Here is a 24,368-nt window from a genome sequence, read left to right on the forward strand (position 1 = left end):
TGCTCCTCATCTATTTACTGGTTGCTGACTTTGACCTTCAAGTCTCATCCATCTAGAGTCTCCTTCACAGTGTCTACAACCGAGACTTACCCCCAGTGCATGTTGGCCAATCAGAGAAAAGGAAAGAAGGAGATGCAGAAGTGTGAAGAGACAAGTATAGCAGTGCACACTGGCAGCCTGACAGCCACCTCTGGGAAGCATCTAGTGGTGCCTGGGCCAGTCGTTCCGGCCCAACTGCTGCCCTGGAAGGACTTCAAATCCAGTGGACTGAAAATGCAGGATAGAATTTCACACCAACAAGTTTATATCAGATGTCAAATTTGGAGACCAACGCACAGAGCACTGACATCAGTCCTTGTGTGGGCTGGGCTCGCAGATGCTCACCCCTCCTCCCTTCACTTCTAGCCACACAGGGCCTGTCCTGCCCTGAGAGCCATCCGTCAGTCTCCTGCCCAGGATAAATGCTGCTGACAGCAGGCCTGGCTGCTAATGCCTTGCCCTTGTCATTTTCCCTCTCTTCTCCTCAGTTCTCTTAAGCCTGCACATTGCCAGACAATGCCTTGATCAACTCTCCATTAATGCATCCCCACACAGGACACTGGAAATAATTTGGGTTTTCCTGCGAGGCAGAGGTTAAGAGGGCCCACTCAGGAGCCAGACTGCCTGGATCGAAGTCCTGACTCAGTAACACAGGCAAGCTAGTTAATTTCTTCAAGCCTGTATTCTCATCTGTGAAATGAGACTGCTAATATAACTTCATAGAGTGGTCCCGAGGATTAAACAAGTGATTAACATGCCTGCCACTCCCTCTCCCAAGATCAAACAGAAAAATTACAAAGAGAAAATGCCAAGAAATTAGGAAAATAGTGAAGAACCTCTTGGGTAAAGGGAGGGCCTCTAAACCAGGGTGTATGTGATAGAGGAGTAGCTTCAGTTTGGGGTAGGAAGTGGCCAGGAGTAGCTTTGCAAAGATTTTTAAAAAAAGGAATTATTGGGATTCTGGTCCTTCTTTTCCTCTACTACCATCTTGGAACAAATAGTGCCACCTGCTTACCAGTATGACTCAAAACTGTGGTCCAGGTGTCAATAAGGTAATAACATCAAGGCATGAAAATGCACTGCGCTTGCAAGGAGTTGATAGAAACAGGTAGGAGGGAGGCAGCCTAACCTTGGACAGATATTTCCCCTCCTCAGCCCCTCTAAACTTCCAGGGCAGGAGAATTCAAGAAGGTCTTCCTCTTCAGGCTACTTCTCCCTGGGGAGGGTGGAGGTGAATTCCTAACACAAAGAGTTATTTTGTAGGGTTGGATCTGATTATTTAGGAGTCTCTGTGCCTAGGGCTCTCGGTTTTAGGGTTAAATTACCATCCTTACCCCCTTACCAGGACCCCCTGAGCTCAATGACACAGGTACACACTGTTGGCCAAAGCAACCTATATGCCCAAGGACAGCACAAGACAGGTGAGAAGCACAACTAACTCAAAGATACAACTTCCTTAATTACAGACTGTATATTACTAGCTATCTAGTAAATATAGGAAAACAAGGAAAATATCATAAGAGTTAGTGACTTTAATTGGACAGATGCATTTTGAAACTGATATGCTTTTGCTTCAAAGTCAATTTTTCTAAAAGAAACGAAGCTGATTTGTCAATTTGTATGTAAATATGAAAGGAAAATAATTATTTTGGTACTTACTGGAAAGCTTTTAAGTATGCTTGAGAAAACTTAGGTATGTGAATCTAGTTTTTAACAGTGAATTTTATGAAATCTAACTACAGATTAAGTACTTCTGATGAAAATTTAGAATCCAAATTGAGATATTATACTAAGAGTAAAGTGCTCGCTGGATTTTGAAGATTTAGTACAACAAGGAATTTAATCAATTTCATTAGTAATTTTTTATATTGATTACATGTTAAAATGATGACCTTTTGGGTACATTGGATGCTGGGTGAGGCAGCACACATCTGTAATTCCAGCTACTCAAAAGGCTGAAGCAGGGCTGGGGCTGGGGCTCAGAAGTAGAGTACTCGCCTAACATGTGTGAGGCACTGGCTTTGATCCTCAGCACCACATAAAAATAAAATAAAGGTATGTATCCACATACAACTAAAAAATAAATATAAAAAAAAAGGCTAAAGCAGGAGGAAGTTCAAGGCCAGGCTCAGCAACTTAGTGAGACCCTGTCTCAAAATAAAAATAAAAAGGGCTGGAGATGTGGCTCACTGGTTTAGTACCCCTTGGTTCAATCCCCTATACCAAACAAATAAATAAATACATATTAAAAATATCTGATGATTGTCTATGGTGGGCGTGATTTGGATAGATGGCTCAATGAGATAAAAGGGAATAAAGTTCTTATATAAGAGAGGCCTTAAATAGGGCTGGGGGTAAAGATCATACTTGCCTAGTATGTACCAGGCCCTGGGTTCAACTCCCAGTACTGCCAAAAAAAAAAAAAAAAAAAAAGCCTTACATGGAAAGGCCATAAGTCAGGAGAATGATTAACTCAATCCTCTGTGTATAAGATTCCTTCCCACCAAGGAAGAAAAGAAGCAAAGGATAACCTGGAGGCTCAGTCAGCCTTTAGACCCCAAAATTCAAAGGAGAGGGCAAAAAAGAAGGGCAAAAATGTCTCAAATTAAATTTCAAGGACCACGGTATCACTGGCTGTCAGAGCTCTTTTTTTTTTTTATAACATTTGACCACTTTTTTTTAATAATATTTATTTTTTAGTTACAGATGGACACAATATCTTTATTTTATTTTTATGTGGTGCTGAGGACAGAACCCAGTGCCTCACGCATAGTAGGCAAGCGCTCTACCCCTGAGCCACAACACCAGCCCAGTCGGAGCACTTTAAATCATCCCTTCAAAGTTCATTTCCTTGGCTGCCTGGGCAGAGGTGGAGAAAGTGCCCTAGGTTTGGCCTACTCACTCAACACTCCCTTTAAATGTCTGAAGCGCATTTCTGTGCTGCAATCAAGGGCGTGCTGCCTAAAGATGCACACTAGAAGGCCCAACAATAGGAGGGTGAGAGTCAGCCTTAGGACACAAAGCAGAGGGCAGAAGGCAACACAGCTGATGTTTGCTGAAGTGATTTATTGTTGCAAAGCAGCAGAGAGCAAGTCAGATCATCTCCAGTCAACTGCATACTCCCAGACGTGCTGCCAGCCACAGGGGACTATAGAAGCCCAGAGCGGGTGACTTGCTTAAGGACACACTGTGTGGATCATTGCACAGCAGACCTGAGAATAGAACCCAGGACACCATACTAAGTCAACAAGGGAAGCTGGCAGAGCGAAGAAGGGTTCACTCCGGATGAAGGCTGGCCCCTTGGGGGCAAGGAACCTAGGAAGCATCAATAAAAGTGATGGCCCTGGTGTTCACAGCACAGGTGGCTCTTGATAAGGAAAAAAGATACAAACCTTTAGAAGGCACTTTTTCCAGCATTTTGTGGAGGTGCTTTTTTTTATTTTTTATTTTTAGATGGACACAATACCTTTATTTTTATGTAGTACTGAGGATTGAACCCAGTGACTCACATGTGCTAGGTGAGTGCTCTACCACTGAGCCACAATCCTTAGCTGGGATGTGCTTTTAATGCTAGAGGGAATTCTCTTTCATGGCTTCCCTCTCTACCAACTTCCTCTTTGGCTTCCTGAATTCTGACTTCCTCCCTAGCACCCAAGTGACTTCCCCATGGCCAGGGTTAGTAAAGATCTTGTGTTGGGGCTTCTCTGCCACTGATCTCCTCCTTCTTTATCTCTTTTACTCACATTACTCTCATTCATTTGCTCAACTAACACTGAGCACCTATAGGGTGCTGAGCACTTTACTAAGATGAATAAGAGTTATCCTGGCCCCAAGAAGCTCACCATCTTGTGTGGAGGATGTAGACGTATAAGTACACAGTTTTAATAATGATAATGAATACACTTGCAAAGATTTTACAAGTTATTACATAAAAAATAATGCATTTAGTTCTGCCCAAAAAATCTATACAAGTCCCAAATTCATTTTCAAATTTTTAAAGCTTCACATTTTCAATTTTTTGGACATTTCTCACTGAAGCATTCCAAATTCAGTTCAATTGGTCCTCTGTATCCACGAGATCTTCATCCATGGATTCAAACAAGTGCAGATTGAAAACATTGGGGGGGTGGGGGAAACTGCATCTGTACTAAACAACTAACTCAACTACAGACTTTTCTTCCTGTCATTATTCCCTAAACAATTCATATGAAAACTATTTACATATTTCCACTATACTAGGTATTAATAGTAATCTACAGATGATTTTAAAGTATAAGGGAGGGTATATAAATACTATACCATTTCATATGAAGAACTTGAGCTCCACAGATTTTGGTATCTACCCAGCACCCTGGAACCAACTGTATTGATACTGAGAGACGACTTTATATTTTAAACCCCTCTTTCTCAAATTATATATTTGTGGCAAAACAACAAAGCCTATTCAAGGCAACTATGGTGTATACTCAAGATTGGAATATAATCAAGTCTGTTTATTGCTCTACAATGAGTTTGACTAGAACCTAGCTAGAAAAGGAAGAAACAAAGAACCTATCATTTGGTGGGCATCCTCTCTAGATGATGTGGTTATTTTCATCTAGAAAGCAAGCATATATGTCCTTCTAAGGAGAAAGAGACAATAGCCGGCACTATCATTCACTTTACTCCTTTGCTTTTAAGTCTGTGTATAGCAAGCTGCGCCTCTGGTTAGATTCTAAATGCCTTTAGGACAAAGAACTGGATAAAAATGTTTCTCACTTTAAATGAGTAACTCAGAACTGTTTTAATGTTCCAACTTTTTTTTTTTTTTCAGATTCAAGGATAAGGGAAACAGGACTGTCTGGACTCTCTAGCAGCCACATTCACAGACCCTCAAAGCTCAGTCTCTTCTCCAATTCACATAATCCTCAACTGTTAGCATAATCTTTCTCAAATTCCCTTCTCATGAGGTCACTCTCCAGCTCAATCACTACCAGCCGCTCCCTAGGTCTATTTTATCAAGTCTAAAGTCACCAGCCTGGAACTCAAAGCTTTTTATCAACTGTCCCCAACACCACCATTTCAGCCTCTACCTCAGTCACGCATATTTACTTCCTTTCAGTATCCTGCCATTCTTGTTTATTTCTCTCCCTGCATCTTCCAGCATGTATTAACCTTCTAACTTTGGACCAGTTAGAACATCTCAGAACTCACCTGAACCAAGATGCATTTTATTTTTTTGTTTTCTTTTGGGGTGTGTGTGTGGTACTGGGGATTGAACCTAGGACTTAAGATACACACACTCCCAACCTCAAGATACATTTTCTAAGTAAAGTTTATTAATCCTCAAGAAAAAAACTCACAAAATCACCACAAATAAAGTCATTACAGAATCTTTATTCCTGGGGCTGGGGTTGTGGCTCAGTGGTAGAGTACTTGTCTAGCATGTGTGAGGCACTGGATTTGATTCTCAGCACCGCGTATAAATAAATAAAATAAAAATCCATCAACAACTAAAAAAATATTTGAAAAAAAATCTTTATTCCTGCTTTTTGTGAGTACCACCATTCATGATCTCAGTCCCCTGACTTCCCTCATTCTGCTCTCCATTCCTTTTGGTGCTTTCTTGAGATTTTTTCTTCTCATACAGGCCATGTCTCTTGCAAGTCTATGTTTGGATTCATTTTCCTTGCATAATCTAAGGAATCACAAATCATTCCAAAGCCATCTGTCTTGCCACCACCAAATGAGTTCTGAATCCAATACAAAGATGATATCCACTGTAGTTATGGACATTCTGGCAAGTTTTTCCCCAATTTCTGTTTTAGATGCTGTTGCCTTCCCAGGGTGAAGGACATTGATGACCATTTGTGTTTCAGTTAACTTTTTCATTGCTATGACCAAAAGATTTTGGTCTATAAGAATAACTATAAAGGACTGGAGCTGTGGCTCAGTGGTAGAGCGCTTGCCTAGCACGTGTGAGGCACTCAGTTTGATTTTTAGCACCACATATAAATAAATAAAATAAATTGACAACTAAAATTTTTTTAAAAAGAATAACTATAATAATAACTTTAGAGGAGGATTAGTTATCTGGTGCTCACGATTTCAGAGGTCTTAGTCCACAGATGGCCAACTCCATTCATCAAGGCCTGAGGAAGGCAGAACATCATGATGGAACTGTATGACAAAGGACAGCAACTTGGGACATGGCACCAGGAATAAGAGAGGGAGAGACTCACCCCACCAAAGACAAAATATATACCCTAAAGGCACATCCCACAACGACCCACCTACTCCAGCTATATCTTACCTGCCTAGAGTTACCACACAGTCAGTCCCTATCAGAGGATCAATGCACTGATTAGGTTAAAGCTTCCATAAACCAATCATTTCACCTCTAAATTTTCTTGCATTGTCTCTCACATGAGCTTTTTGGGAACCCCTAATATCTTGTTTTTCCAAAGTAATTGGCTATGAACTTCCTGGTCCAGATGGCTGTTGTTCATGATAGCACCAAACCCTCAGGCAGCCAGGGAGGAAAAGATACCTTGACTTTAAATTGATTAAGGTTTTATTTGCCAGACAGCATGCTCCCTGGGTTCAGAAAGAAGGAGTCAATAAAGCATCAAGTAAGAGATGAAATTAAGTGGTCAATTCATTCAATCACAAGATATTCTAAAAGTATTTATAATATTTTAATAGATATATAGTATTTTCCCAGGTTGTTGTTGCACCTCAAACTGCAAGTTACAGCTACAATGGAGAATAAGTGCTCAGGTAAAAAGGAAGAGGCATTGAATTAGTATGTGCATATACAAGGAAAAAATGTATTATAGGTTTGGTACTATAACCTATCTGTAATGGGGACATAAGGACCCTGTTGTGTAAAGAAATACAATTCAAATTACCATACATACTATGAAAGAAAGAAAGAAAGAAAGATAGATAGATACTGGAAGACATAATAATAGGGTAAAACTAAAAATCTAGATTAGTTAGGGAATATTCTGAGGACATGATATTGAGGCTGAGCTTGAAGGATGAATAGAATTTATCTGGTAAAAAATATGGGGAGAGGCTGGAATGGTGGCTCAGCAGTAGAACACTCGCCTAGCACATTCGGGGCCCTGGGTTTGATCCTCAGCACCAAATTTTAAAAAATAAATAAATAAAGATATTGTGTCTGACTACAACTGAAAAATAAATATTAAAAAAATATGGGGAAAGTATTTCAGGAAGAAAACTAATTTATTAAGGTTTCCACTTTTTTTTTAAGTTGTCAGGGTACCTTTATTTTATTTATATGTGATGCTGAGAATCAAACCCAGTGCCCCACACATGCTAGGCAAGCACTCTACCACTGAGCTACAACCCCAGCCCAAGGTTTCCACTTTAATTCCACTTAGTTGATATTTTTAAATCATCTTCTATATATTTGATACTTTTTAAAGAACAATAAAGGAAATATATGACTTGGTGCTTCCCATATGGGATAAGACATAAATAGAATAATCAAAGTATTAATGTGGTCAAGTTGTTATAATGAAATACCATAGATGAGATGGCTTGAACAAGAGAAACTTATTTTCTCACAGTATCCATGATCAAGGTGCCAGTAAATTAGTTTTTGGTGAGAGCTTTCTTCTTGCTTTGTAGATGGTGGCCTCCTTGCCATATCCTCATGTGACCTTTCCTTGATGCACATGCACAGAGAGAGATTAAGCTGCCTGGTGCCTCTTTTCATAAGAACACTAATTCCTATGAGATCAGAGCCTCACCTTTATAACCTCATTTAACATTAATTATTTCCACAAGATCCCATGTCTAAATATAGTCACACTAGGGGTAGGGCTTCAACGTATCAATGCAGGGGACCACAAACATCCAGTCCATCTGAGTGTGGTGATGCACACCTATAATCCCAGCAACTCAGGAAGCTGAGGCAGGAAGATAGAAAGTCAGAGGCCTGCCTTGGCAACTTAGACCTTCTCTTAAAGTAAAACAATAAAATAAAAAGGATTGGGGATGTAGCTCAGTGGTAGAGCACTCATGGGGTCCATCCTTAGTACCACACATACACACTAAAAAATCTAGTCCCCAACACCCATCAATAAATAATAATAATAATAATAATATAAACAAATTTAGTTTGCAACAGTCCTCTGTATCTGCTGTTTTACTTTCCAAGGTTTCAGTTACCCACAATCAACTGTGGTCTGAAAATATCGAATAGAAATTCCAAGAATAAATAATTCATAAGTTTTAAATTACATGATCTTCTGAGAAGCATGATGAAATCTGATACATCCTGCTCAGGACATGAATCATCCTTTTGTCCAGTGTATACATACCATATATGCTACCTACCCAGAAGACACTTAGTGGCCAACTTGGTTGCAGTACCATAGTTCCTGTGTTCAAGAAGACCTTATTTTACTTAACGGTGGCCCCAAAACTCAAGATGAGTGATACTGGCAATTCTGATATACCAAAGAGAAGCCACAAAGTCCTTCCTATAACTGAAAAAGTTAAATTTCTTAATGTTCTAAGGAAAGAAATACACTGAGGTTGCTAAGATCTACATCAATAATAAGTATTCTGTCTGTGAAGTTATGGAGAAGGAAAAAGAAATCCATACTAGCTTTCTTATACCTCAAACTGCAAGTTGCAACCACAATGGATAATAAGTGCTTAGATAAAAAGAAATAAGCATTAAATTAATATGTGTAGGTGGAGGAAAAAAGTGTTTTATAGGTTTGATACTATACACAGTTTTAAGCATCCACTGGGGTTTTTGGAGGCTATTCCCCATGAATAAGGGGGAATTACGATATTCTATTAATTCAAAGAAAGAATAATGAGTAATAAGTACCATGTGTGTATCAGGTGTGGCTTACAAAGCAGATAGGGTCTCTGCCCTGTGGAGCTTATAGGCAAATGAGAAGTGAACACAGTAAAGAGTGATGAGAGTCAAATGGCATGTCTGTAGCACTGGGCAATTGCAGGGACAGTCAACTTTCCAGTGGGTCAGGAAAGGTTTAGAAGAAGTATATTTGGGACAGAAGCAGAGACAGCTGGATGAAAAGTAGAATTAAGAGTGTCTTGGGCAGAGACATAAAGAAAGATGAAATTATGGTATTTGCCTGTAAATAGATAGAACTGGAGAACATTGTTTTAAGTGAAATAAGCCAGATTCAGAAAATCAAGTTCTAATATTTCCTTTCATATGTGGAATCTAGAGCAAAAAGATGGGGGGAAAAAGATGGAAGGGGGTGGGCTGGGGCTGGACTGGGGCTCAGAGGTAGAGCGCTCACCTTGCATGCGTGAGGCTCTGGGTTCGATCCTCAGCACCATATAAAAATAAAATAATAAAATAAAGATATAGTGCCAACCTATAACTAAAAAATAAATATTAAAAAATATATGGAAGGGGGGTATCAAATATCATAAAGATACAGGGAAGATCAATGAAATAGAAGAGGGAGGGAGGAGGGACGGAAAAGGAGAGAAAATATGGAGTAAATTTGACAAAATTATACTACACACATGTGTAAATAAACCACAGTGAATTCCACTATAAATAAATATATAAAATAAAAATATTCAAATAGATGAGTGAAAGGAATATCAGTAGAGTAGATAAAGGGTAATAGGGAGAGGGAGCAGGACAGAGAAAGGCATGGCACCAAGGACTGTGCCACAGTCTTGGCTGGGCACAGAATCACGAGCCACCACACAGCTTTGTAGATTCAAACAGCAATTCTTTATTCCCGAACTCACACCGGCCTCCACACAGGCTCCGGGGCAATCCCGTTCTCCTGCCGCCCAAATCACCTCCTCCACGAGGCTTTTCTCCAAATCAACTTTTAGAATCTCACGAGAGCTCAGGGAGCAGGAACGCCCTAATCCCGGCAGCAATAATCTTCAACCTCCAACTTCCCTAAAACCCATATAGTCTTAAACTGGGAACGCCTTAAATTTGACTTAAACTGGGAACGCCCTAAACCCAAGGAGCTGGATACTTCCTCAAACTGCAGGATACACCCTAATCCTGGATCCACCCTCGTCCTTGGGCAGGGTCACCTTACATGCAATGTCAACAGCGAAATTAACATGGGGTACGCTGGCAAGGAAATTTCCTACTTGGTAATGGCCCTCAGCAGGACTGAAATGGAAGAAATTAAATTCCATGCATGTATTCTTAATAAGAAGTATTCTGGAAGAGAGAACAGTATGTGCAAAGCCTCTGAGGCAAGAGTGGGTCAAGAAGTCCCACACAGCACCAGGCAGGGTGGCATATGCTAGTAATACCAATGACTCAGGAGGCAAGAGGATCACAAGTTCTAGGCCAGCCTTAGCAACTAAGCCATGCCCTAAGCAATTTAGTGAGACTCTGTCTCAAAAAAAAAAAAAAAATCAAAAAGGTGGGGGGTGGGGATTGGGGTTGTGGCTCAGTGGTAGTGTGCTCGCCTAACATGAAGGAGGCACTGAGTTTGATCCTCAGCAACACATAAAAATAAGGTCAATAAAGTCCATCAACAACTAAAAAAAAAATTTTAAAAAAGGCTGGGGATGTAGCTCAGTGGTAAAACCCCTGGGTTTAATCACCAGTATACACACACACACACACACACACACACACACACACACACACAAAGAGTTTGGGAGAGGGGAGGTAAAGAAAGAAACATATACATATATATTGGTAGATCTTTTGTGACTAGATGTTGAGGTTATAGAGAATCAATATGCCACCCAAAGATTCGCTACTTTGATGCATTAATTATTCATAGTTAAACACACTTGAAAAAGAGCAGATGTAAGAAGGACACTCTGACCTTCCTTTTTATTGTCCTTGTTTCCCCACCCCCCCCAGGGGTGGGGAGAACATATGTGACACTGGGGAACAACTCAGGGCCTCCCACACGCTAGGTAAGGAATCTACCACTGAGCTACACATCCAGGGCCTGACCTTCCTTTTTATTCTTGAAAGTAGGAGGTAAAATTCCCACGTGAAAGGTGCTCTCCCTATAGGAGAAAGATATACACCAGAGGCAGATTTGAGGCTGAAAGAAGTCTGTACAAGCCTTGTTAATATTTATTTTCCAAACACTCTTCCACCATTAACTGACCTAGCACATCTAAAAGCATGTATGTACATTTTATTCATTGGAGGGTGTAAATAAGTCTCATAAAGTCACCATATATTTATAAATTATAACTATACTATATTATTTGTCCAGTGACTGATGACTTGTTAATTAGGGATAGCTAAAGTAGCTATAAAATTTCTGGAACATTTGTTATTAGATTATTTTAAATTCCAAAAATTTTAATGCTTAAATCTTAAAAACTGACTTTCTTAATTTGCCAATTAGTCTCTTAAACCAATTTCTAAATTGACGTTCTTTTTTTTTTTTTTAAGTTGTAGTTGGACACAATGCCTTTATTTTATTTATTGTTATGTGGTGCTGAGGATCGAACCCAGCGCCTCGCACATGCTAGGCTCGCGGTCTACCACTGAGCCACAACCCCAGCCCCCTAAATTGATGTTCTTATCCTATTTATAAATGTTTATATTGTGTCTGTGTGTGTGTGTGTGTGTGTGTGTGTGTTTTAGTCTTACTAGGAGAAAATAAAAAAGTCCCATTAATAGTGAAAGGATGTATTCAGGATATGCTGTTAACCTACTTGAGAGTTTTCCACATGGTAATTTTAATTAGTTATTTTTAATCAAAAACTTTAAAACTCTGGCCTGGCAAAAATTTTTTTTTTTTAATCAAGAAAACATAATTGACAAAAAGAGATGAAGTGCTATTCAGATTTCATTCATAAAACTTAAAATGATTAAAGCTATGAGTATTAGTCTTATTTAATTTGCTTGTACATTCCTATTTCAAGGAATTATAAAACTAAGGATGACCATACTTGTTAGTAAAGAACCATTCATAGTTCCCTCCAGTAAAATGATCATCTTCTATTTCTTCTGACATGTGTAATGATTATATTGCTTAGACTAGATGTCTACATAGAAACCAAATTTAGGTCTGGGGATAAAGCTCAGTTGGTAGAGTGCTTGCCTTGCATGCAGAAGGTTCTGGGTTCAGTCCCCAGCATCACAAAGAAAAAAGAAAGAAAGAAATTAAATTTAATAAGTTAAAAAATGTCAGAAGAAACTGAAATTGTAAAGACAATAATTTTCTTCTTCCCAAATAATTTGAAGTACATGTTTATTGCTATTCTAAAAGTACCATAAACTTTTTTTTTAAGAGAGAGAGAATTTTAATATTTATTTTTTAGTTCTAGGCAGACATAACATTTTTGTATGTGGTACTGAGGATCGAACCCAGGCCACATACAAGCCAGGCAAGCGCGCTACCGCTTGAGCCACATCCCCAGCCCCCATAAACTTTTACTTTATCTGTCTCCATATTTAAGACATATATTGGTAATGATGGTGTCTTCATGAAGTGCTTTTTATATTTGATGTTTTTAAATCTATAAATTTATATTTTGAAGGCTTGCGGAGGGAGAACAGATCTTATCTGGTGGAGTGTTTAATAAGCAGAGAAGCCATGATGATATTGTTACTGAGTTTGGTGATTCAGCTTGCTTTACTCTTTCATTGTTGGGACATGTATATTGGTAAGTAAGAATGATTCAAACTACCAGAAATGTTTCCTGTATGAGAATGCTTTGTAGTTTAAAGCACCTGTGTTGAGGGGATGGGGCTGTGGCTCAGTGGTAGTACACTTTCCTGACATATGTGAGGCACTGGGTTCGATTTTAGAACTGCATATAAATAAATAAAGGTCTATCAACAACTAAAAATATTTTTTAAAAAAAGCTGTTGATCTATGTTGTCAAATATAACTTGGCTGAATAGTACAAAATCTTCCGATTCCAGTTAAATAGTAAAATTGTGGATCGAATTTTTTAGCTTTAATGATAATTAACTACAGCAGTACTGCTTAACAATTGAATAAATACAATGTTATTTTTTTCCTCTGATATTAAATATCACTGCTATTCCTTAAAGGCTTGAATGCAAATTTCAGTAATAAAGAATGACAGTTATCATCTGGCATATCATAACAATTTTTTAAAAATATTTTTAGTTGTTGATGGACATAATACCTTTATTTATTTATCTTTATGTTGTGTGAGGATCAAACCCAGTGCCTCACTGGTGCTAGGTGAATGCTCTGCCTCTGAGCCACAACCCCAGCCCCATATCATAACAGTTTTGAAGTATGTCAAAAGAAGTCTCTTACAGTGGCAGTTGAAATAATAGTGATTATAGAAATAGTTCTTTAAATCTACTTATTTTATTTTTTTAAATATTTATTTTTTTTTAGTTGTAGTTGGACACAATGCCTTTATTTTATTTATTTATTTTTATGTGGTGCTGAGGATCAAACCCAGGGCCTTGCATGTGTTAGGCGAGTGCTGTACTGCTCAGCCCCAGCCCCAGCCCCTAAATCTATTTAAAGTTTCAAGAGAAGTCAGTATGAAATCAAAGTTACTACAATAATAATATTATTCAATAATATTATTGAACAATAATAATATTGTTCTTACTCATTTTCATTCTGAAATACTTCTGAAGTAGTGGGTTGAGTTACAATTAGAATAGTAGAAATTGCTCACAACTGCCCAAGGGAGCACTTTGTATATCTAAATGTCATCTGTTGTATGAGAAGTAACAGAGGACTGCTTATTTAAAGAACCAGAATAGCATCTGTTTTAAGATAAATCAAGACAAATGAATTTTTTTTTAATATTTACTTTTTAGTTGTACTTGGACACCACACCTTTATTTATTTTTATTTGATGCTGAGGATCGAACCCAGGGTCTTGCACGTGCGAGGCAAGCGCTCTACCGCGAGGCACAACCCCAGCCCCAAGACAAATGAATATTGTATTAAGAAAAATAAACTTGCCCAGCCAAGTGTTGCACACCTATAATCCCAGGGGCTCAGGAGGCTGAGGCAGGAGAATCACAAGTTCAAAACCAGCCTTAGCAATTTAGCGAGGCCCTAACCAACTCAGTGAGACCCTGTTTCTAAATAAAATACAAAATAGAGCTGGGTGTGTGCCCCTGAGTTCAATCCCCAAGTACCCAAAAAAAGAGGAAAATAAAAAAACTTGAAAATGACTTTTTGTATAGAGGAAAATAAAAAAACTTGAAAATGACTTTTTGTATAGAATTTAGAGACAGGGTCTCACTGAGTTGCTTAGGGCCTTGCTAAGTTCCTGAGTCTGGCTTTGAACTCTCAATCTTCCTTTGAACTCTCAGCCTCCTGGGCCACTGGGATTACAGGAATATGCCACTGTGCCCTGCACTCAACTGGCATTACCTTCCTTCTTGTTGTTCATTCAAGATACTTGGAGATCTATCCCACATTATAGCTAGACACAGTACTTGACATTGAAAATATAAATGTAAGTAATAGCCCCCACCCTCAAACGTTTATAATAGAATACAAGGAAAGAAACAGTTAACAAAGTTTGTAATTTTTTATTATTATAATAAAAGTACTGTGAATTCTCATTTTTCCACGTGTACAGATTACAGGATCACATTGGTTATACATCCATTTGTAAACATACAGCAATTCACACCCTATTTGAATCAAAGTATGATATGTCAAGATCATTGTATTGTCTTGAGCAACTAATAAAAAAAAAGATGATTTTGTTAAATAAAAAATGATTTCTTTTTGTAAAACAAAAAAATAAATAAAGTACTGTGATAAAATTTGAGCAATATTTTGTTTGTATAATAAAATAGTAATCAGTTCTGCTTGGTTAGGCAGAAGAGTAAGATGTCAACTAGGAAAAACTTGATAGAAAAAGAAAAAATATAACATTTCTATATAACTATAGAACTTTTAAAGGAAAATAGATGTTTGAAGACTATAAATTATTTGAGGGGAGTGATATATACCTGGGAATGCAGGATTTGTGAAAGAAGTCAAAATTTTAATATTCTTAAAAGCACCATATTCAGCCAGGCATAGTGATACATGCCTATAATTCCCACACCTTAGGAAACTGAGGCAAGAGGATCACAAGTTCAAGGCCAGCCTTGGCAATTTAGCCAAATCCTGTCTCAAAAATACAAGGTCTGGGGATATAGCTCAGTAGTAGAGCCTACTCTTAGGTTTAGTCCCCAGTACTGCCAAAAACAAAAACAAACAAAACAAAACAAAAAAAAAGATGTACCAAATCATTGGCCATTATTAAAGGCAAGTAAAACCATCATGAAATTCTACAATATACCTATTAGAATGGCTAAAAAAAAAAACTTCTGACAATAACAAGTTCAGCTAAGGATGCAGAACAACAGGATTCCTCATACATTGTGACAGGGATACTTATATATCATAGCAGCTTATTTGTAAAAGTCCCAAATTGGAAAATATTCAGTGGGTAAATAGGTAAATAAATATTTCATATAGTGTACTACTACTGCTTAGCAATATAGAGGAATGAACTATTGTTGTATACAATAACTTGGATACCAAGGGCATTGTGGCAAGTGAAAAAAGTCAGTTCCAAAAGTTTACATACTGCGAAATTCTATTTATGTAGTGATTTAACAAAATAATAGTGATGGAGAACATGAGTGATTCTGAGAGAAAATGTAACTAAAAGAACAGCTGAAGGAGTTTCTTTGGGAAATTGGAGCAGTTCTATATCTTGATTGTGGTGGTGGTTACACAGATCTGTAAATGTGATAAAACTATATACCTACAAATGAGCACACATAAAAGCAGCTGAATCCAAATGAGGACACTGTTATATTAATGTCAATTTCTTGGTTTTGATAATTGTACTGTGATTTTATTAGATATTATTAGGGGGAATTATATATAAGAGACACAGGCACTCTATCACTTTTGTGACATTCTTATAAATCTAAAATTATCCCAAAATAAATAAAAGAGAACATTTAAATTTTAAAATTTGGGGGCTGGGGTTGTGGCTCAGTGGCAGAGCGCTTGCCTCGCACATGTAAGTACTACTATTATTTTTAAATAAAATTATTAATAAAGTTTTGAGGGTGCAGTTGAACTCCAGTCCTGAGAAAAGTTTGGTGTGTGTGAAAGCAGTTCCTAATTGTGAAGATGGAAGCTTTTTCCCCCTTCTGAGGAATATGATTATGTTATTTTTATTCATCATAAAGATGGTAAAGAATCCAAAGTGGAACAATCCTGCCTCAAAACTGAATTTTCATTTTAGTTGTGATATGCCTGTCTTATGACTAAAATTGCATCCTATAATCTAGATACATGCATACTACATCAATTGCAAGGGAAAACACAGGAAAAAATAAACAGGCAAACTGTGAATGAATGGAAACATGGAGTGTTAAGAATCTGGGGCTGGGGAATGTGGCTCAAGCAGTAGAGTGCTCGCCTGACATGTGTGCGGCCTGGGTTCGATCCTCAGCACCACATACAAACAAAAGATGTTGTGTCTGCCGAAAACTAAAAAAAAAAAAAAAGAAGACTATTGACATGTAAGAAGCAATACAGATCATAACAGTAAAAATAAAGAAGGAACTTTAAGCCAGAGGTAAAATAAAAGTATGTGAATTAAGGCCAGGTTTCTGTTTGACCGTGAAGGTCAGGAAAGAATGAGTCAGAATTGTCTGTAAGTAGATTTTTTGAGTGTGAACTTGTGATAATAGTGTTGCTCTTAGTGCACAAACCATGCCCAGCTCAAACCTCTTATCTTTATCATATCATTTGCCCTATTTTCTACTCACTTGAAAAATTAGAAGTGAGGCAGGCTAATATCTAAGGAGAGAACAGATTTCAGGAGAAAAGATGAATTTGATTTTGAACACATGAAGCTTTAAGTAAGGAACTAAATAAACTTAGATGAAACTGTCCAGCTGGCAGAGGAAAGGTAAGTTTGATGTCAATAAGTAGATTTAGGAATTATTTATCAAAGAGATTCTCACCAGAGAAGGGTTTATGAAGAAAGGGACTAGAGGAAATGTTTTTATTTCAGAATTACAAGAAGAAAATAGTAGAAGAAATAGTCATAGAATAGTTTGTTAGAGGCTTAATATAGTCCTCAAACATTGAGATTTCACTGTATTTTCCCTTTCTAGCCTTATATTAAAAATTCCTGCCAGGTGCAGTGGCTCATGCCTATAATCTCAACAATTCAGGAGACTGAGGCAGGAGGATCAGAAGTTCAAGGCCAGCCTCAGCAAATTAGTAGGCTCTAAGTAATTTAGCAAGATCCTGTCTCAAAATAAAAAAGGAGGGCTGGAGATGTAGCTTGGTAATAAAGCAACCCTGGGCTCAATCCCCATTACTCCCCCCACCAAAAAAAAATAATAAATCCCAAGTATTGATTTACTACTTCTAACTCTGTTACTTTTAGAAAATAGCCTTTTTATACATTTTCTTTATTTCCTATTTTTAGGTTACTTCTCTGTCCCTGTTAGATGATTAAATCAATCTGTGACAATTATTTTTCTTGTAAGAAATTTCACCTGAACAGTCTTAGGCATGGACTTTGACAAAATTTATTTACATTTTTCAAAAGTCTACATTCATTTTGATTCCTTCTTTGTGTGCATGTGTGTTTTTAATGTGCCCTAGCATGAAACAGCTCTGGCTGCCACTATAGAGATCTAGCTAGGATGAACAAAGGACTGTCTTCTGTTCTACTTCTGACTACTATGAGAGTAATCCCGCCATGACATGTCTCTTTGCCCATTGCCAGAGTGTTGCCCACATGTTTATTAGTTTAAGTGGGACAAATAGCTGGGCATGGTGGCGTACACCTGTAATCACAGTAACACCAGTTGAAGGTGAGGCAGGAAGATTGAATTCAAAGACAGCCTGAGCAAAAGCGAGACACTAAGCAACTCAGTGAGACCCTGTCTCTAAATAAAATACAAAATAGGATTGATGATATGGCTCAGTGGTTGAGTGCCCCTGAGTTCAGTCTCTGGCACACACATTCTCCCCCCCAAAAAAACAAACAAAGTTAGACAAATAGGGCAGGGCACAGTGGCATGTGCCTGAATCCCAGAGACTTAAGAGGCTCAGGCAATCACAAGTTCGAGGCCAACCACAGCAACTTAGTGAGACCCTGTCTCAAAATTTAAAAAAGGGCTGGGGATGTAGCTCAGTGGTAAAGTACCCCTGAGTTCAATTCCCTAGGACACCACCCCCCAGATTAATTATTATTATTTTTTCCTGTGCTGGGGAACAAATCACACATGCTAGGCAAGCACTCTGCTGATAACATCTCTGCTGTTAACATCTAACATCTTCTCCCTTTCTTTCTCTTTCTGCCTGTCTCCCTCTCCCCCCTTCTTCCTTCCCTCCCCCCTCCTTCCTTCCCTCCCTCCCTCCTTCCTTCCTTCCCTCCCCCCCCTCAAAAAAGATGTAACTAAATTGCCTAGGTTGTCCTCAAACTTTTTTTTTTTTTTAATTTGGCCTCAAACTTTCAATCCTGCTTTTGCTGCCCACATAGGTGGGAATTCTGGCATTTGCAACTATATCCACTTGAAACTTCTTAGGCTTATCATATTATTTGCCCTGTTTTGTTTTTATTTTGTTTTTTCTTTTGGTACTGGGGATTGAACTCAGGCACGAGAGTGAGCCACATCCCCAGCCATATTTTGTCAGGGTCTCACTGAGTTGCTTAGCACCTCACCGCTCCTGAGGCTAGCTTTGAGCACCTCACTGCTCCTGAGGCTAGCTTTGAACACCTGTCTTGGCTTCCCAACCCACTGGAATTATAGGTGTGCACCACCGCATCCATTTTGCCCTTTTTTCTACTTTTTTTTTTCCCCCTGTGGTGCTGGGGATTGAACCTACTGCCTTGTGCATGTGAGGCAATCACTTTACCAACTATACCCCCAGCCCCCTGTTTTCTCCTTTTTTAAAGTAGAAATTTAGAAGGCAGGCAAACTAATGCCTGTTTTCCCAAGGAAGTCTTCTTTATAGTTCCCTAAGATTATACTGATAATTGGCATATTAAAACAGATTATGTATTTTATCTGATAGTTTCACTTGAAGAGGAGGTTCCTTTGATGTTGGTTGCATTGCTATCTGGTTCTTTGTAAAACCTTACAATTTTAGAAGACTTGCTATATATATATTTTTTCATGTGGTATTAAAACATTTAAACCTCAGACCAGGTAAATAGTATTTTTACTTCAAAGTGTCAATGAATCTCAATACCCACCAACCCCTTCTGCCCTCTTAATAGAAATCTTGGGAGTCAGCAATGCCATTCTCATAATCCCAGATTGTTACAAGTTATTTATTACCAGGGATATTGTGAAGATTCCAAATGTAAACCTTTAGGAAAGAATTATGAATTTTCCTTTTCATTAAGGGCTACTGCTTTTTGTTAAAAATCAAATAATTTTAAATATGTTTAAAATATGTAACTCACATTTAGAATTACCATTGGGATGTTATATGGTAGTATTCAAGAAGGCAGTAAGAGTTTATTTTAATATTTCAGTTCATGTTGTATTTGTTTCACCTGACTTTTAACTTGAACTTTTCCAAATAATAGAGTTAAAATGGGAAGAAGGAGAAGTTGATAATTGAGGGAAACATCAAGAGGAGTGCTGTCAGAATTTATATAAGATTTATATGATTTTCTAAACCAAAAATTATCTTCATAAATGTTGGGGCTTTATAGCTTTTTTATTCTTTTGTTTCCACAGCAAGACAGATCGGCTTGCCAAAGGATCAGAATGTTACCAAAAGAGCCTTAGTTTAAATCCTTTCCTCTGGTCTCCCTTTGAATCATTATGTGAAATAGGTAGGTTGGTGGAGGCCATGGGGATGGAAGGGGGTTTGCATGTTTTCTTTTTTTTTTTTTCCTCCCTTAATTTTTGGAGATTCATACAAATCATCTATCTACAATAAAAATATTTTGTGAACTAAGGACTGTTAAAATTGAGAATTAGAATCATATGATTCAGAAATAATGTTACCTTCCATTATGCTACCTCAAAAATTAAATCCACTAGTCTTTTCTATTTAGCCAGTTCACCTTTAATATATTCAGTCCTTTAGAATAAGTTGTATTGTGTGTATATCACTAGCCAAATTGCTTTCTGGATAAGAAATTAATACAGTCCTGGAACAAAAAGTATTAATTGAATGACACCTGGACAATATAGAGTGTCTCAGTATATATGCTCTAAGCTATGTAAAGGATCATTTTAAAACAGGTGTCTGTATCCCCAGAAATACTTCAGTCTTTACTGTAATATCACCTGCATTTCACCTCTGTAAAGTCACCTTCTACCTTGAGAAAAAAGCCATCTAGTTGTTTTCTGCTGTAAAACAAACATCCATATCTACATTTTTCTGTGGTTTATTATATTTAAAAACTAGTGTCCTTTCAATTTAGTATATTTACTACATTTACATCTTTGTCTTATGGGTTAACTTTTATGATAAGTTAATGGATGGGCTTTTGGAAGGCCAATCTGATTAACAGAAATAGACAGAAGAATTTTTTAAATCTCTAGATAAGGACTTATTTCCACTTAGTTATAAAACTCGAAAGAAAATTATTCCTCAGAGGCAAATATCTTTATTTTTTTGTTTGTTTTGTTTTTCTTTTTTTTTTTTTTTTTGGTCTTTGCAGGTGAAAAGCCAGATCCTGACCAAACATTTAAGTTAACATCTATACAGAACTTTAGCAACTGTCTGCCCAATTCTTGTACAACACTAGTATCTAATCATAGTTTATCTCATAGACAGCCTGAGACAGTTCTTACGGAAACACCCCAGGACACAATTGTAAGTGTATTTACTCTACCATTCAAAAGATTGTGAAAACTGAGAAAATTATCTGAGCTAAACAATGTGTCATAAATGACATAATAGAAATTTTCTGTTTCAGGAATTAAACAGATTGAACTTAGAATCTTCCAATTCAAAGTACTCCTTGAATACAGATTCCTCAGTGTCTTATATTGATTCAGCTGTAATTTCACCAGATACTGTACCTCTTGGAACAGGAACTTTCATATTATCTAAACAGGTTCAAAATAAACCAAAAACTGGTCGAAGTTTATTAGGAGGACCAGCTGCTCTTAGCCCATTAACCCCAAGGTAAGTCAAACAAAAAGTTAGTTCAAAATGTATTGTAATATTTTGTGATATTACAATGGTTCATATGATTAATAATATAAATTAACATGAACAGCAATTTCCTAAATTACTGTGGATAACAGTGGATGTGATTAAAATTTTGTATATTTGTTTTATTTTGTTTGTGGTGCTGGGGATCATACCCGGGCCTTGCACATGCTATACAAATGTTTTACCACTGAGTTATATGCCTAACCCCTGTCTTAATTATCTTTAGTGTATGCATTGAAAAATACTACCTTTATGGCTGTACATCAGTAGATGGCAGTGAACCCCTTGAAATGTTGTTATGCCTATGATATAATCATAGCAACACCAGTGTGGGGGTTTTTGTTTTTTTTGTTGTTGTTGTTTTTTGAGGTTTTTTTTGTGGGGGGGGTATCAGGGATTGAACTCAGGGCCACCAGACCACTGAGCCACATCCCCTGCCCTATTTTATATTTTGTGTAGAGACGGGGACAGGGTCTCACTGAGTTGCTTAGGGCTTTGCTAAGTGGCTGAGGCTGACTTTGAACTTGCATTCCTCTTGCCTCAGCCTCCCAAGCCACTGAAATTACAGGCGTGCACTACTGTGCCTAGCTAACATCAGTGGGCTTTTTTAGTACATTTTTCTAAAATATGGAGGAAGTATTTATCAATCAGTGAAATGTTTTGTCAAAATTATGAGAAGTATATGTATGTATAAATATAGGAACCCATCCAAAAGGGGTACATATCTAAAAGTGTCAAAAAATTATATGCTATGAATGGGGCCTTGGGCCCAGGGAACTACTAAAATAACTTGACTGTGAGATGACAGTGCCCTTAGACACCATTGTATAATTATACTGATAATTATTAGATAAATATCCAGACTGTCTAGAGACATTGTCTCCATAATTGTATCTAAAACCCAGAATCTAAGAATTTTGTTTGTGGTGCTAGGGATCATACCCAGGACCTTGCACATGCTATACAAGTGGTCTACCACTGAGTTATATGCCTAACCCCTGGAGAAATTTTTAAAACTCTTAAATATGTCTTAATTATCTAGTGTATGCTTATCAGCTTTTATAAAGCCACTCTTCTTTATTTTTTATAAACCTCCTGAGATCCGTAGTTGTATCTCAATTTAGTTCTTTTTTTATTTTTTATTATTTTTTAGTGTTAGGAATGGTGGGTGGTGTAGTCTTCATTCACAGCTTATTTTTAATCTGCCCCTCAGGTCCTCACTGCCCCCAAGACTGATTTGCCATTCTCTTCCTTTTAGACCTTCTAATTTAAGTATACTGCTGCTTTATATATGCCTTGATGACTTTTTGACACCTTGATTTCAACCTCTTCTCAGTTTTGGGATTTTGCCATTAGAAACCCCAAGTCCTGGAGATGGATCCTATTTACAAAACTACACTAATACACCTTCTGTAATTGATGTGCCATCCACCGGAGCCCCTACAAAAAAGGTATTTTACATGTAAAATGCAATTTTGTATTGATTTTTAAAAAAATCTTTAAAATTCCAATCTGTAAAGATAAATTCAGAGAGAATTTAACTTTTTCTGTAATTGTTTTTGCCTTAGAGTTGTTGATCAAAATATAAAAGAATATGATTGTCCTAGCTTCATGGTTATCTTAGATACATAACTGGTGACTTTTTCAACCAACTAACATTATAACTCGTTAGTTCATCAGCATATAGCTAGTAAATATATTCATTTTTACTTTTAATTCCTTTTTAAAAACAAAATTAAGATTGTTTCTATATTTTGAATATAAATTACAAATTATGTCTGCCATAGTTTTTACTTGTTCCCACTGCTTGGTGTTGTTGTTGTTATGGTAATGGTTTGTTGGGGTTTTTGTTGGGGGTGGGGTGTTGTTTTTTTGTTTTGTTTTTTCAGTGTTGGGAATCAAAGCCAGGGCTTTGCACATGCTAGCCTAGTGCTCTACCACTGAGCTGCACCCCAGTCCATGTTTTTTAAATAGCACTAATAAATGACATGAAAAAAAAATTTGCTCAGGTAAGCAAGATATTTCTGATAATACGATTTTTATGGTGAATTTTCATAAATATTTAGTAAAAGTAAAAATATTTGATAGTATAATTATTATAAGCACTGAAAAAAGTTTTTTGAGGCTCTTTATATAATGTTCTTTTATATAGATGTGCTGCAGTAGAACAAAATACCGTTTGTGTGAAACATTTCTGTGGTGTAGGATATCTTCTGTGAGAATTAAATCATGTATTTTAAATGCCTACTGCCATGCTTAATAGATGTTTAAGAAATGGAAACTAATTAAGTCATACTAATATATGAATAACAGATGTAGCCTCTTACCTTCTAGAAATGTTTCTTTTTTTGTTATTTTTTGTTGTTTTACTCCTGAACAATGCAAATCTGCTAAAAGTTTTTTTTTTTTTTCCTCCCTTCTCTCTCCTGCAAAAGCTGTATCTATAGTTCCTTAGTGGAAATAGAAACTTCAAAACTATCCAAAAAAAAGAAGGAACTGTAAAGTAATTTACATATGAACTATTGAATTATTTCAAACCTGATTTTTTTTTAAGTTGATAACTATGGGTGTGTTGTTATGGGAGCAAACTATGTGTGTGGAATTAGTTTATTACAGTTGTGAAGAAAACATGGTAGAATGGTTGTGTGCCAGGTAAAGTAGACCAAAACCAGAAGAGCCATAGCAGCTCAAAGACAAGTTAGGCAGCAGATGAGTGCCTAAGCAATAAAATATACACACTGTCTCATCCTTTTCTGCCTCCCTTCTCTTCTTGCCTCTTACACAACATTTCCAGAAGAGTTACATGTATCGACTAAAAAAATAATCAGGCCAAATAGTGAATGCAGTATATAATTCTTTGATAAATAAGAAAGGACCAGAATTGACTATAAGTTTGTCCTTTGAGTGAATGTGGAGGTCCCAATTTTGGGAAGGAAGAGGAAGGATTATAAAGTATTATTCTGAGGTGATGGTAGGGTAGGTGAAAATATTCAGTGGGTAGTTGTAGAGGAAATAATTTATCCAGTGATAGAAATGACAAATGTCCCAGCTTTCCCAGAGAAAAAGTAGCTAAGTAACACAGTACATATACCTCATTTTAAAACTGTAGAATAAAGGGACGCCAGCAAATGAAGTGAGAGCACAGTCAAGTTAGTGGACTGTTTAGGAAGTTATACAGACTTTCAAAACAGA

At 37.2% G+C, this 24,368-nt stretch overlaps 1 protein-coding gene and 1 long non-coding RNA gene across 2 annotated transcripts in view; both read left to right on the top strand.

The window, feature by feature from the left end:
- Positions 1-24,368, top strand: part of LOC308636207 — a 770,476-nt gene that overhangs the window by 335,364 nt on the left and 410,744 nt on the right. The window lies entirely within an intron of this gene.
- Positions 1,059-24,368, top strand: part of LOC308635495 (cell division cycle protein 27 homolog) — a gene marked incomplete at both ends in the record, with an annotated part of 32,637 nt that continues 9,327 nt past the window's right edge. Inside the window, 6 exons of the mRNA XM_081269930.1 lie at positions 1,059-1,147; positions 12,541-12,666; positions 19,742-19,839; positions 20,677-20,831; positions 20,935-21,146; positions 22,513-22,627. Coding sequence (XP_081126056.1) covers positions 1,059-1,147; positions 12,541-12,666; positions 19,742-19,839; positions 20,677-20,831; positions 20,935-21,146; positions 22,513-22,627 — 795 coding nt within the window. The remainder of the gene's footprint in view (positions 1,148-12,540; positions 12,667-19,741; positions 19,840-20,676; positions 20,832-20,934; positions 21,147-22,512; positions 22,628-24,368) is intronic.

Source organism: Spermophilus citellus (genome assembly GCF_964194105.1).
Source record: "Spermophilus citellus genome assembly, chromosome: 17".
In the NCBI taxonomy this organism is placed as follows: Eukaryota; Metazoa; Chordata; class Mammalia; order Rodentia; family Sciuridae; genus Spermophilus; species Spermophilus citellus.